At 51.9% G+C, this 15,528-nt stretch overlaps 1 protein-coding gene across 1 annotated transcript in view; it reads left to right on the top strand.

The window, feature by feature from the left end:
• VWA2 (von Willebrand factor A domain containing 2) overlaps positions 1-13,091 on the top strand; it is a 38,595-nt gene extending 25,504 nt beyond the window's left edge. The window contains exons 5-11 of the mRNA XM_023729893.1: positions 1,910-2,104; positions 3,213-3,346; positions 4,006-4,138; positions 6,354-6,409; positions 9,595-9,702; positions 10,869-11,441; positions 12,268-13,091. Of these exons, the coding sequence (XP_023585661.1) occupies positions 1,910-2,104; positions 3,213-3,346; positions 4,006-4,138; positions 6,354-6,409; positions 9,595-9,702; positions 10,869-11,441; positions 12,268-12,896 (1,828 nt within the window). The 3' untranslated portion in view covers positions 12,897-13,091. The remainder of the gene's footprint in view (positions 1-1,909; positions 2,105-3,212; positions 3,347-4,005; positions 4,139-6,353; positions 6,410-9,594; positions 9,703-10,868; positions 11,442-12,267) is intronic.
• Positions 13,092-15,528: the final 2,437 nt, after the last annotated feature.

The following is a 15,528-nucleotide window of genomic DNA, read 5'->3' on the forward strand; positions in this document are numbered from 1 at the left end:
AAAAAAAAAAAAAAAAGAAAGAAAGGCCTGGTGATCTACTTCTGAAAAACCAGCCATTGGAAACCCCATGGAGCACCGTTCTACTCCGACACACATGGAGTCACCACGAGTCGGAATCAACGGCAACCAGTTCGGTACATGAAGTGTCTGACACATAGCAGACATTCAGCACTGATGTTATCCCTTAGAAATGGGAAGGGAGTCTGCCCTCCCAGGAGTCTTTGCAGGTTCAGAAGGATTGGTGAAGGTACTAGTATTTGCAGGAATCGGAGTCTTCTCTGTTATCTTTGGTGTCTAATGTGCGAGCCAGCACAGCCTGTGCTCCTCAGCACAGCACTGAGGGTGCATTTGATATCCATCGACGTTGCACACTCCTGCTCTTTGGCAAGCCCCTTGCCCAAGCCAAGCTGTGCTCGCTAGCCCCAGAACCCAGCTTGTGTTTGCTCACTTGTGCCTTTGCCCACGCCCTTTCCCTGATTCAGATGACCTCCTGCTTTCTTGGTCAGCTGATTCACCAAGACCCGATTCATACACCCTTTCCCCGCAGGAGCCTGTCCTGGGTGGCCGCGCCCCACCATGAACTCCCTCTGCAGCACTCCTGTTATGTCCTCTGGTTGATAGTTGTCTATTACCTTCTCCCTTGTGGGCTGTATTCCTTCAACTAGACCAAGAGTTCTTTGAGGGCGGGTTCATATTATACTTTCTGGTCTCCCTTTCACTGTCTTCTATTATAGTGGATTCACAATAAACACTAATGGGTTGATAAAAGTTTTTATTAATTGATGTAGATGCCTATATAAATTTGTAGGCTATGAGTCTTACTTCTAGGAGTTGTCAACTCTTGTTGACATTAACTTAGTGGAGCGCCACGAAGAATTACCTTTTAAGAGCTCATTTAAGATAGAAAGCAATAAAAGTTAGGAATATTCCAGGCCTTGTCCATAAATCCTTCCCAGGCACAGTCTTACAGGCTCTTTCCCCCTCTCTCTGCTGAATGGAGAGGAAGTAGAGGAAGGTGGAACCACAAGAGGGAAGGACCCTGGATCCCTGAGTGGCTGCTGGGAGGGGAGCCACCCAGGAGAGATGCCTGGGCAGGAAGACCCATATCAGACTTACATGAGAAGTAAAAACTTTTTAGTGTTAGGTTAAAAATACATATACATACACACATTCCCACACTGACATTCCCGCATATACATATCTTCACACATTTACACATGTTCACAGACGTGTATACATATTGATACACCACACATATTCACACACGTATATGTTCATATACATGTACACATGTTCACAAACACGCATTTATACACATTCATACACCACACACGTGTTCACCCATTCACACACACACGTACACACGTTCACACATACACATTTACTCACATTTGTACACCATACACGTATTCACACACATACACGTTCATATACATACATATATGTTCACACACGCATTCACACGAGTTCACTCAGACCCACACACACACGAGAATGCCCGTGCCGCTCATCAGTTGAATGTTTCCATGTTTAAAAAAATGGCCACCTGCTCCTCTGCCTGGTGGAGTTAAAGGCAGGAATTGTTGTTAACAGAGGACAGTGAGTATAGATGTGCCTCCCCACCCCAGTCAGCGTTTCAGAATGATGACCTAGTAGGGCTTTCTCTGTGCACACAGTTAATAACTGTGGTGATTCTGCAAGCCTCCGTGTTGTTTCTCAGGCTTGGATGTGTCATCATCCATTGAAAGATTTGGTGGTGGCAGGGACTGGTAACCTCAAAGACATTGCGGTAAATTGTTTTCTGCTCACTTGGTGCTCAAAGCCGCAGTCCCCCTCTGCACTACAACCCTCTGCTCCAGCTTCACCTCTCTGACCACTGTTTCTTCTTTTTACTTTTCGGTGCCCTCAGAGGAGGAAGCACAGAGACAGGGCTTGCTTTGAAGTACCTTCTGCGCAACGGGTTCCCAGGGGGCAGGAATGCCTCTGTGCCCCAGATCCTCATCGTGGTCACGGATGGGAAGTCTCAAGGGCACGTTGCTCTGCCAGCCAAGCAGCTGAAGGAGAGGGGTATCACCGTGTTTGCCGTGGGGGTCCGGTTTCCCAGGTAAGAGGCTTAACCATTCTGGGCCAGCCCTCTGCGTCAGCCTGGGGACGACAACACAGCTGGGAGAGGCTACAGCATGGAAACAGCGGGGGAGCTGGACAAGCCACCCTGGTCCTTCATGGATTTGTCTTTCCCTCACTTTGCCATTTTGGCACCTGTACACTGTGACCTCCAGGTCTTTGAAGGTCTGAGTGTGTATTGTCTTTGGCTTAGTCTGAACACCTGGTTGCAAATGTCAGAAAGCCTGTTCAAATCTACTTGGGAAAAAATAGACCCTCGTGGACTTGTGTAGCTTCACTGGGGTGGCCAGGACTCAGATCATGGAGATCCTGTGGGTGATGGTAAAGACGCTGGGGTTTATGGGCGCTGGATGGGAAGACTTTGGAGGGTTTTGAGCCAGGGGATGCTACGAATTGACTTATGTCCTTAGAAGATCACACTGGCTGCTGTGTGGAGAATAGAGTGGTGAGGGGACAAGAAGGAAACTGGAAAGACCAGTAGGGAGGCCTTTGGGGCAGCTCCCATGAGAGAGAATGACGGCTTGTAGCAGGGAAGCAGCTGTGGCTGGTGAGGAGAGGCTGGACTCAGGATATGCTGTGAAGGCAGAGCAGTGGGGCAGCTGATGAATTGGAGGCTGGGTGTGTGAGAGGAGAATTGAGGATGGTGCCTAGGGTTTTGGCCTGGTGGCTAAAAGCAGGCCACTTTTCTTTCTGTGGTGAGCTGCCCTTGTTTGCTCTTGTCTTGCTACCAATTGGAGCTACTTTCCTTCATGTCCTTTCTGATTCATGTTCTTCTCATCAGCCATGGGCTACAAAGCCAGACAAATGACTGTGTTAGGACTGGGTCTCAGGGAAGAGGAGAAGCTCTCCTCTGAGGGAGGTTCACACATTGTAATACACAGTGTGACCCGCTTCTGGGCTGCCTTGAGGTCCTTCGGGGGCTCACATCTTGGTCCTTACCTGTGTCCTAAATGGACGCACTGTAGCTAAGTGGCCTCTGGATCAGGGGGTGGGGTTGTCATGCGCAAGGAGCCTGTGGTCCGGGAGGTGGGGCAGGCAGGAGGAGGGCAACAATGATCTTTTATAATTTCTCTGTGGGGCTGGGACAGGTGGGAGGAGCTTCAGGCGCTGGCCAGTGAGCCCAGGGAGCAGCACATGCTGTTTGCCGAGCAGGTGGAGGATGCCACCAATGGCCTCTTCAGCACCCTCGGCAGCACAGCCATCTGCACCGTCGCCCCGCCAGGTAAGACCCTCTGGGCTGGGGGAGAGAAATGGGGTGTGGGGGAGCAAGGGTCACCAAGGCAAGAGGTCAGGACTCAGGAGCCTCCCCTGGGAGGGAGGGTGAGAGAAACAGTGGTGGAAGCTGGTGGGACTTCTTTTTTTTTTTTTTCCTATTTGCTCAGTTCCCACCTCCCTGTATTGGGCCCTGTGGGTTTCTCAGCTGGGAGCCCTGAGCATGTGTGTCCATGGGGGTAGTGTGACCCAGGATCTGGTAGGGCCTCGTGTGTCCCCTGTGCCTGTCCCTGCAGGAGGAAAGGACCAAGATGCTCCCCTTGCTTGGTCAGCCCAGGGGAGTGGGGAGGAGGCGTGGGGCAAGGCCCAGCATTGTTAGCGTCTTTGTCAGGGTCCCCCAGAAGTTAGAGTGACGTCCATTGTATAAAATGTCCGCGTGTGCACATGATGTAAAACGAGCGAGGCCTGAGCGTAGCAGGTGTTCAGAGCCCGGGGACCCAGCCAAATGGGCAGAGCAGGAACACGCATGCACACGTGCACGCACACGCAGCCCTCCCTAGAGAAGCAGAAGGTAGCCAGGGCTGAGGGTGGAGGCCGCTGCCCAGGGGAGCGGGGTTGGAGGCCGGAGGCATGACCCTGTCCTCTCCTGTCGGGTGTGTGTGCACACAGCCTGCAGGGTGGAGCCCCACCCCTGTGAGCGCAAGATGCTGGAGACGGTCAGGGAGCGTGATGGCAGTGTCCTGTGCTGGAGAGGATCGCCACAGACCAACGCCGTGCTGGCCTCGCGCTGTCCCTTCTACAGGTATGTCTGCAAGACCATGGCTGGGGGGGCAAGGGATGAGAACCCCCTAAATGCCACATGCTGGTGAGCTGCAGGTAGAACAGCTCTTCAAGGTCATGCCACGGAGCGTGTGACAGGGATGGAAGGAGACCTGGGAGGAAGCCAGGGACAGCGCTCAGGGGAACAGGGAAGGTCAGAGAGCACCTCAATGTCAGCGTCTCATCAGCATCCAGCCTGGGTGCCTAGGGAGATGATACCAGTACCTACCTTGTAGGGGTGCTGACAGCATCAGGTGAGTTAATACATAGAATCCATTAATCCTGTAAGCTTTTAGAAAGGGATCTGTATATCAGACACTCTTTGTCAATTCGCTCGTTCAAGAAATCCTCACTGGGGGCATCCTGTGCCCCCCGGTATTGTCCCAGGACCTGGAGATTCAGAGCAAACATCTCAGCAACAAAGCTGCCCTCACAGACTGACATTCCAAGAGGGCAGGCGGTGGACAACATGATGGACAACTTCAACTCCTGGGTGGTGATAAGTGCTGTGGAGAAGAGTAACAGGGACTGGGGACAAGGTGGCGGGTTGCCATCTTCCATACAGAGGCCAGGGAAGGGCTCGCAGAGAACGTGGTGGTTGAGTCCACACCTGGGGAGGTGAGGGAGTGAGCTGTATGCAGATCCAGGTGGAGGCCTGTCAACACCATCTGCCCAGAGTGCCAGTTCCAGGCACAGGGCAGAGTGGGGAAGGGGCAGGCCTCATGGAGCTTTCTGCTAGGACTTGTGATTTTATGAGGTCATTAGGATTCGAAGCTAGAGGGGAAGGTTTCTCCTTAATGAGCTGGCAGCTTGGCAAACTTTGTTCCAGCAACTCCTTGAGTGCTTAATTGGCTTGGCTTTTATCCCAGCTGGATATTTTACCCAAGAAAAACCCTGCCCTAGAGGTGAGCCCAGTTCACCTGACCCTGGGGGAGCAGCCCAGGGTGGGATCTTATTGGAAGAAGCCGTCTTTGGAGAACTTTGTTGGCCAAAGCCCAAAGAGAAGAGTCTGCTTAGGTCGGGACGTCCCTGCTGCCAGCCAGGAGGTGGGCTTCCCGCCCATGGGACAAGGGACCTCCCTCCAGCAGGGCAAGTCATGGGGGCTAACCCAGAGGGCACAGGGCTTGGGCTTTGTGGTCAGGTGGTCGGTGTCTGGATACCAGCTGTGCTGCCTTCTAGTAACAGTGCGACTTTGGGTGACCTAATTCAGCCCTTTGAACCTGTTTCCCATCTGATAGATGGAGGTAACTGTCTCTGCAGGTAGCTGTGGATTCCAGGTAACAAGGGGGGATTTCTGGCACATGGAGGCCACCCAGGAATAGTGGCTGCTGTGTTATCACAGGACGTTAGCACTCAGACGGACCTTAGAAGTCGAGTCTGGTGATTTGTAAATCCTTCTGTGCAGTGGAGCCCCATAGGGGCACTTGTGCAGATCAGATAGCAGCAGTATATTTGGGATGAAGGGGGGGAGGTTATGGCAATGAGGAGGCCTGGCCCCAGCTGCGCAGTCCCCGTCCCCTCAATCCAAAGCCCCAAGGAGTGCAGTTGAAAACTCTAGATAGAGTTATTGTATAGAAGAGGGACTTGAAGACCAGAGAAGGAAAGTAACTTGCCCAGAGTCACATAGGCAGAATCCCGTTGTCTAATTCACGGTATTTTTCCCTCTACTGCATCTTGCTGGGCCCAGAAAGTAACTCGTAATATAAGGTTGTTCCCACAGTTTCGAGTTTTGACCACAGACTTCTCTATTATGATACACCCATTGCTGTCAAGTTGATTCCAACTCCTAGTGACCCTATAGGACCGAGTAGAATTGCCCCGTAGGGTTTCCAAGGCTGTCAGTCTTCACGGGAGCAGATCACCCGGTCTTCTCTCACACGGAGTGGCTGGTGAGTTCTAACCACCAACCCTTCGGTTAGCAGCCGAGCACTTAACCACTGGCCCTTCTTCATATTATGATAGCTGACTTCTGTTAACTTTTTTTTTTGTCTCTAAATAGTTTGAAAACATTCCCTACTCTATGTACTGATAAAAGTCGGAGTGGAATCAGGAAAGAAAGTAACTCTGAAGGGGCTTTCCCTTGGCCTCGTTCTACATTGGAATCTTGTATCAGATGTCAGTGTTTTTTAAACGTCTTCCATGCTGCTCTTGTCTGAAGCCTTTGATGTCTTCCACCATTTTCTTCCCTCTGACTGTAGCTGGAGGAGAGTGTTCCTAAGCCACTCCACCACCTGCTACAGGACCACCTGCCCAGGTACGGTCTGCCTCTCGCACTGGCTTGCTCTCTCTGGGCGCTGGGGCCAGGCTGGGTTTGTAAAGGGGCACTGGCAGTCCTGGGGCAGAGATGGGGGGCTGGTACTGGCGCCAGGAGAGAGGGACGTGGCAGTTAACTCCGCTTCCAAGGCCGCAGAGTGTGCTTCCGCATCCTCATGCCTCACTTGCTCCCTGGTATTTCTCACGAAGCACAGAGTGGGAGCTTTGGAATGACTTCCCCGCCTGTGCCCCTCGCAGTGTTGAGGGGCAGCGAGGGCTGTGGACTGCGTACCAGCTTTGCAGACAGGAGGCCTCGATCCGGTGCTGAACTCAGGGCAAGTGACCTGAGCCTCAGGTTCCTCCTCTGTGAGATGGGTGCAGTGCTTGCTGTATGTCTGGAATCCCCAGTTTCCTGTTCTTGATCTTAGGGGGGTCTCCTACATGGGAGCCTAGTGAGGATTCGATAAGCGAATGCCCACGGAAGTGCTTCGTCAGCCCTCGCAGTGGTTCCAAACACATGACCTCCCCACATCATTATGCAACAATGCACCCGGCCCGCTCTTCTCCTGGGGTCTAGTGCAGCCCGCCGACCTGGGAGCACAGACTCTGCTCTGAGTGTGTCAGTGTCAGTCCTATGCAGATACACCACTGCTGATGCAGGTGAGGAGCCCAGAAGCGGAGCCAATGGGCTGCTCACGCAGCCAGGGTGGCGGTGCCGACCCGAGGCTAGACATCTCTTTCCAAAGTTTTAAAGTCCCAACATTGCTGGCCTCTGAAACGTGCTAGAAACTGAAAGTAAGGCTGTTCCCGCTCAGTTTGCGGACTTATGGTTTGGGAACCAGAGTGGTCTGGGTTTGAGTCCCAGCCCCTAACTTACCAACTATCTGGCCTTTGGCACGTGACTTCTTTCATTGAGCCTCAGCTACCTCATCTAGAAAATAGGGTTTTTATGGTACCCATCTCACAGGGCTGCTGTGACCGTGAAATGAGACTGTGCGTTTAAAGTACTTAGCCCAGTGCCTGGCACACAGCGGCCAATTAAAGGCTGCTGCTAATGAGCTCCCTGGCTGATTTCCATGGTACTCCAGCTGACAGAACAGCAGGCCAGGGGCCCAGAGCCAGCCTCTTTAATGTCTACACTTTAATTGCAACGATGTAACAACCAAGGGATATATTAGTATTTTAAAGCAAAAAGGACAGAACCGCCAATCCCAATAATAACCACACTCAGCAGTCTATCAGGTCCCTTGAATACATGACACACGAGTACCCAAAGATCCTGCTTGACGTCTGTGGCTTTGGGAGGAGGCCCTGGGGTAATGTCTGTATTTTGCAGATGAGGAAATGGATAAGGAGCTCAGATACTGGCTGTAGGGTGTCAGCGGACAGTTCAGGATGGCTGTGGTTTCCTGTGTAAAATAGCAGCTTTGAGTAGGCATTACCCATAATTTACACTTTGTACCCAAAAGTAAATACTGTGTTACCTCTTATGATAGGAGTATTCTGGATTGAACTGTGTCTCCCCAAAATATGTGTTATAAATACCTGTGGTTACAGTCCCATTTGGGAATGGGTTTTCTTTGTTATGTTAATGAGGTAGTATAGGGTATGTCTCAAATCAATCTCTTTTAAAATACAGAAGAGCAGACTAAGCCAGCAAGCAAGCTCAAATGGAGGGGAAGGTTCATGCCACGTGATAGCCAAGGAACCTAAGAATAGAAGCTGAAAAGAGCCAAGGACCTTCCCCAAGAGCAGACAGAGAGCCTTCCCCTAGAGCCAGCACCCTGAATTGGACATTTAGACTCCTAAACCATGAGAAAATAAACTGCTGTTCATTAAAGCCACCCACTTGTGGTATTTCTGTTATAGCTTGCTTTGTGCTGAGCACTTTACATGAATTAATTCACTTAATCCTCACAACATTGGGATAAGCTTAGTGATCATCACCCTTTTTAAGATGAGGATACCAAAGCTCAGAGAGGTTAGTTAACGTGGCCAAGTCAGTGGAGAAGGCCACACTCACCACTGAGCAGCCTGACCCTGGGATCGGAAGCGTCACTGTTCTCTGCACAGCTGCAGAAGCTGCTGAGAACATCCACATGTCAGACTTCATGAAGAAATGGCCCCATCAGCACCACGGCTGTGACCTTCATGCATCTGGGATCTTCATCCTTACCACGGCCCAGGCCCCACACCAGCTCATTATTATGGACACTTTGAGCTCCCTGAGACTTCTCAGCAGCCGTGGGCTAGTAAAGGCATTTGCTCCCAGTATGAGCTGGTGGTCAGGCTCCATCAACACATCCTCGGGTGAGCCCTGTAATTCAAAGTCAGGGCCTCACCAAGCCACCACTGAGCGTCTAAGTTATCTAGTGCTACCATAACAGAAATACCTCAAGAAGGTAGCTTTAAAGAACAGAAATTCATTTTTCCACAGTTGAGGCTAGAAATCCGAATTCAGGCCGTGGCCCTAGGAGGTGGTCCTTCTTTGTCTATTGCAGCTTCTAAAAACAAATTCCGACTCATAGTGACCCTATAGGAAAGGGTGGAACTGCCCCCATAGGGTTTCCAAGGCTGTAAATCTTTATGGAATCAGAACGCCACATTTTTCTTCTGCAGAGTGGCTGGTGGGTTCGAACTGCCGACCTTTTGTTTAGCGGCCAAGCATTTGACCACTGTGCTACCAGGGCACCATTTCAGCTTGTAGTAGCCAACAATCCCTGGAGTTCCTGAGCTTGTAGACTCATCTGCCTCCATTATCAGATAGCATCTGTCTTCGCCTGCGTCTGAGCGTCTTCATCTCCATTCTGTTCTTTTTATAACTCAGAAGTGATTAGGTCTCGGATCCACCCACACTGGCATGACCTCAACTGATTGAGTACATTACATTTGAGATTACGTTATGGAAGGGGACTGCATTATACTGGGTTATGTCCATAGGTATAGGGGTTAGGATTCCAATACAGATGGGGGGTGGGCACAGTTCAATCCCTAACAGTGTTCTTTAGCAGAGCCACTCCCAGCCCCTCCTTTATGTACCTGTCAGTTCTTTTCCCTCTCTGCTACAGGTGTGGTGGTGTTTCCTAGGGGACAGAGGGGGAAGGAAGGGGCTGGCGGGGCGGGCTGCTGGCCCCTTCTTTCCTCTGTGCTGATATGTTTGGCTGTTAGTAAGCATCTCTCCGGTAGGTCCTTGTGACTCGCAGCCCTGCCAGAATGGAGGCACGTGTGTTCCAGAAGGTCTGGATGAGTACCACTGCATCTGCCTGCTGGCCTTTGGAGGGGACGCTAACTGTGGTGCGTACACATGGGGTTTCTGAGAGACTGTTGGGGAGTGGGTAGAGCATGGGCCCCCCCTTCTCGCCTCCCACTCTCGTAGCTATTGGGTGGAAATCAGCCACTGGGTTTAAGAGCCACCTTCTTTCCAAATACACCACTGAGCTGGCTTTTCATGTGGTACGGTGTTCTAAGTGTCCCATAAATAAATAATCCAGCAGGTGGAGCTCAGGGTAGGACAGCGGCTCCTTGTTTATCAGCTTTAGACTGGTCATTGCTTGGTGTCTGAGCATCACTGAACCAGCCGGAAGCCCAACTCTGGGTCCTAGTCCTGGGCAGAGTCCTTTCTCCCCTCTTCTATGGAAGAGAACAAGGAGCCCCAAACTCTTTTGGTTCTAAAGGTCTGAAATGAAGATTACAATAGGCTTTACTTCATAGGGCTATTGGAAGTTTTAAATATGATTATGTATCTAAAATCTTAGCCCGATTTTTGACACATAGTAGGAGCTTGTTAAATCATAACTTCTTAAAAATGTGGGGTGGGGTCAGTTGGTGATCCAAATGGAAAAAATAAATCTCAACCCCTACCTCAAGGAGCCCTGGTGGTGCAAGAGCTATGTGCTTGGCTGTTAACCCAAAGGTTGGTGGTTCAAACCCACCCAGTGGTTCTAGGGAAGAAAGACCTGGCAGTTTGCTCCTGTAAAGATTACAGCCCCAAAAAAACCCTATGGGGCGGTTCTGCTTTGTCACATGGGGTCGCTATGAGTTGAAGTAGACTCGATGGCAACCAACAGCAATTCCTACCTTACAACCTACACAAAAATTCATTCCAGATGGAATATAGTTCTAAAGGCAAAGCAATGAAGCTTCTAGAAGACAACATAGGAGGATATCTTCATGACTGTGAGGCAGACACAGGTTTCTCAAACAGAACAGAAAAAGCACGAACCATAAAGAAAAAAGAGTTATAAAATACATTAAAAAAAAAAAAAAAAAGGATGGAGACCTTAGCGAGACCCTGGAGACTCCATATCTAGCGCTGTCACTTAGTCTGTTCCCGAAGCCTCAGTTTCTCTGCCCTGTTCCCCTCCTGGGGTGGGGGGCATTCTCCTGCTCTGTGTGGGGCTGGGCATCTCTAGTGCTCCAAGTGCTGTGTGTGACAGTGGCTGTTGCTGTGACTCTGGCAGCCCCGAAGCTGAGCCTGGAATGCAGGATCGACATCCTCTTCCTGCTGGACAGCTCGGCAGGCACCACACTGGAGGGCTTCCTGCGGGCCAAAGCCTTCGTGAAGCGGTTTGTGCAGGCCGTGCTGGACGAGGACTCCCAGGCCCGCGTGGGTGTGGCCTACTACAGCCGGGAGCTGGTGGTGGCGGTGCCCGTGGGGGAGTACCAGGATGTGCCAGGCCTGATGCGGAGCCTCGACAGCATCCCCTTCAGTGGTGGTGCCACCCTGACGGGCAGCGCTTTGTGGCAGGTGGCAGAGCATGGCTTTGGGAGTGCCACCAGGACAGGCCAGGACCGTCCACACAGAGCGGTTGTCCTGCTCACTGATGCGCGGTCCCAGGACAAGGTGGCTGGCCTAGCGCGCCATGCGCGGGCTCAGCAGCTGCTCCTGCTGGGTGTGGGCAGCGAGGCTGTGCAGGTAGAGCTGGAGGAGATTACAGGCAGCCCGAAGCACGTGATAGTCTACGCCAACCCTCAGGACCTCTTCCACCAAATCCCCAAGCTACAGAGGAAGCTGTGCAGCCAGCAGCGTCCAGGTAAGATCCCACACGGGTGCCGGTTGTGGACCAGCATTGGCCTGACTCGGGCCGACTGGTCAGTGGGTGGGCCATGCCTTCTTTTGGTAAGTACTTAGCCATTCTTCCTCCCAGGGTCTGGGCCAGGGGCTGAAACCATAGTCCCAGTCTTTTACATCCTAGCCACATCATGAGTAACTTCTCGGTTTACTTGTCTGTAAAATGGGACGGATAATAGCACCTGCTGAAGGGTTCTTTTGTGAAGATTAAGATAAGCAATATACAATCTTAGTACATGCTATGCACATAGTAAGCACATGGTAAATTTTAGCTGTTGCTATTTATTATTATTAATTTGCTATTGTGAATAATGCTGCAATGAACATTGGTGTACAAGTATCTTTTGGAATCCTTGCTTTCAGTTCTTTTGGGTACATACGTAGGAGCAGAATTGCTGGGTCATGTGGTAATTCTAAGTTAAACTTTTTGAGGAACCACAGCTTCCTTTCTGAAGACATAACTTCGGAGTTGTAGTTACTTCTGATCACATTCCATTGGATAAACCTTAGACACGGGGGTACAACTGGCTCCAAGGGAGGCTGAGAAATGTGCTCTAGCTGGGTGTGTTATATGTCCTGCTAGCATTCTAGGAGACTGGTGTTCTGTGACTAAGGGAAGATGAGGAGGATAGCTTCTGCACTGGACAGGCCGCAACTGAGTGACCTGGGCTCTGCCCAACCCAGAGCAGTCCCCACTTTGCTGACTGGGCCCAGAAGAGGGGCCCCACCTCGCACACACTGCCGTGTACACCATGGCCATGGAGATTCACTCTCTACTTGCCCCATAGGCTGCCAGGCCCAGTCGCTGGACCTGGTCTTCATGCTGGACGCCTCAGCCTCCGTGGGGCCAGAGAACTTTGCTCACATGCAGAGCTTCGTGAGAAGCTGTGTCCTCCGGTTTGACGTGAACCCTGATGTGACGCAGGTCGGCCTAGTGGTATATGGTAGCCAGGTGCAGACAGCTTTCGGGCTGGACACGCATCACACCCGGGCTGCTGTGCTGCGGGCCATGAGCCAGGCCCCCTACCTGGGTGGGGCAGGCTCGGCTGGCACAGCCTTGCTGCACATCCATGACAAGGTGATGACGGTCCAGAGGGGTGCCCGGCCTGGAGTCCCCAAGGCCGTGGTGGTACTCACCGGTGGGCAGGGGGCAGAGGACGCATCCGTCCCTGCCCAGAAGCTGAGGAACAACGGCATCTCCGTGTTGGTTGTGGGCATGGGGCCTGTGCTGAGGGAGGCATTGCGGAGGCTTGCAGGCCCTCGGGACTCCCTGATCCATGTGGCGGCTTACAGAGACCTGAAGTACCACCAGGATGCGCTCATCGACTGGATATGTGGAGGTGAGTGGGAGATCACACCCTTCAGGGCTGCCTCCATGTACATTCTTACGAGGAGTGCAGCTCTTCGCGTCTGTTGAGGACCTTCCATGTGCCAGGTTCTCTGCTAAATCCTATAGTCCCACGATCTCCTATGGTAGGCACAGCCATTTCCATTGGACGTTTAAGGTGCACAGAATTTAAGTAACACAGATGCCTCCTTCCCAAACTTGAGAATTTATGTGCTCCACTTAAGCGGAAGACATCCTTGGGGTAGCCACAGACACCCCGAGGGTCTAAGCTGCTGACCCAAGGAGCGAATAGCAGACAAGTGTGCAAATGTGCCAGGCCAGCCTGACTCCAATGCTTCCTTTTGCCACTGACCTCCTTTTTGCCTTTTAAAAAGCGTGTGACAATAGTAACAATAGTAAGCGCCACCCTGTGCACAGTACATCCAAGAGAAAGAGCCTCCGTATGCAGGTGAGAGGGAAGCCTGGTGGAAGCTGGTGTGTGTAACCTAGCCTAGGGATATGGAGCACCAACCATGTGCTAAGCTGTTGCTACAAGGCCGAGGAAGACACGAAGGTGTGCAAACCATTTACTCTAGCGGCCTTGCGTCTGTTCTGGGCTTTCTTAGAGCAGGAGTCTTTGGGGCTGACCCAGGCCGGGCCTGGTGGCCATGTTCTCCGTTGCAGAAGCCAAGCAGCCGGTCAATGTCTGCAGACCCAGCCCGTGCATGAACGAGGGCACCTGTGTCCTGCAGAACGGGAGCTACCGCTGCGTGTGCCGCGATGGCTGGGAGGGCCCCCACTGTGGGAACCGTAAGTGGGACCCTCGCTCTGCATGTATGAGCTGGGTGGGGTAGTCTCAGTCCTGCTAAGTCCCAGGTACTCGGCATTTGTTCAGGGGAGGGAATCATTTATTCATTCACTCATGAAACATTTGAGCGCCTCCTATATCCCAGGCATCGTTCTAGGCGCTGGGATCTAGCAATAAATGAAACAGTGAAAAGCTCTGCCCTTATGAAGCTTACATTCTAGTAGGGGAGACGGACAATGAACAAGGTAAGTGCGACATGTAGATTAGATGGTGCTAGGTGCTCTAAGAAAAGCCCAGCGACAAGCAGGAGCAGGTGCGTGTGGGGTGGGAGTTAGTTTTAGATAGGGTGGCCAAGAAAGGATATGTGGAGGTGAATGGGTGGTGAAGCTGAACTTGACTGAGGGCCTGAAGGTATTCAGAGAATGAACCATAAAGGTTATCTGGAGGCAGAACACTGCAAACAGAGGGAAAAGCACGTGCCAGGGCCCTGAGCAGGAGCGAGCTGCGGGGAGCAGGAGATGCAGGGAGAAGGGTGACACGCCAGCAGGCAGGGCCTTCAGATGGAGGAGGACTACGCGTTTGCACAGAACCCAACGGGAGCCGCTGGAGAGCTGTCGTAGAGGAGTGGCGTGAACGGCTTTACCATTCACGGGGTCACGGTGTTGGGAATAGAGTCCAGGAGGGCAAGGGCAAGGTGACAGTTGCAGCCATCCAGGTGAGAGGTGATAGCAGCTGGGGTCAGGTTGGTGAAAGGGGGTTGGAGCAGCTTTTGTTTTTAAGGGAAAGCTGATAATTTGCTGGCAGGACAAATGTGGAGTGTGAAAAGGAGAGGCATCAGCATGGCTCAAAGGATTTTGGTCTGAGCACCTGGCAAAATGAAGTCACTGTTCACTGAGATGGGGAAGCCTGCAGGGTAGATGTGGGGGGCGGAGACTGGGGCTCAGCTTCGGAGGTGAGGCACCCATTGGATGTCCAAGTGGAGATGGCAGGTAATTGCATGCACAAATCCAGAGTTCAGGGAGAGGTCTCGTTGAGGGTTCTAGAATAGCAGCCAGATGGTGATTCCAGCTGGAGCCCTGGGCAAAGGCTGGCCTCCTAAGGCCAGAGTGTGGATCTAAATGGCAGTCACATAGGGTCTGTGATCAGGGGGGCTGGGTTGTGGGGTAAGAGCAGGACCCAAAAAAAAAGCCAGTTGCCATCAAGTTTTGATTCTGACTCATGGCAGCTCTGTGTGTACAGAATAGAACTGTGCTCCACAGGGTTTTCAAGGCTGTGATCACTAGGTCTTTATTCCGAGGCACCTCTGAGTGGATTCAAACCGCCAACCTTTTGATTAGTAGTCAAGCGCTCAACTGTTTGTGCCACCCAAGGACTCCAAGAGCAGGCACAGACTGTTGATTGGTTGAGGAAAAGGCTCAGGCACTCGTGTCCTCAAAGTTCACTTCCTTCCCAGGGCTCCTAAGAGGAGATGCCCCCAAGATGCGTGGCTCCCGCAAGGAACCTGAAGGAAGGCAGCAGCTGCACCCCTCCCAGCAATCGGCACACTGAGCACTGAAAAGACTCTGACCCTCGGTGGAGCATTCTGTCTTGTGGGGGTTGTCTGTTCTCTCCAGCTCTGTCCAGAGCCCTCTGCCCACTGCTCCTCACCCAGGGAGAGGAGACATCCCATCAGCGGACATTGCTGCTTAGGGACAGTGGCATCAGCCGATCTCACCACCAATGACGACGTCGAAACTCTTTATACGTTAAGTAAATATTTTCTGTACCTACTTTGCGCTTCACCACGCTTATGTCATCTGCCACCTTTCCTCTGAGGAGAAACTAAACCTGGAGGTGCCAGAGAAATTTGATGGCCTGTCTGAGGCTCCCTCTGTTTACAAATAGAATGCCTAACAGAAGGCATTTATTGTGTGT

Source organism: Trichechus manatus, unplaced genomic scaffold (genome assembly GCF_000243295.1).
Source record: "Trichechus manatus latirostris isolate Lorelei unplaced genomic scaffold, TriManLat1.0 scaffold00031, whole genome shotgun sequence".
NCBI lineage: Eukaryota > Metazoa > Chordata > Mammalia > Sirenia > Trichechidae > Trichechus > Trichechus manatus.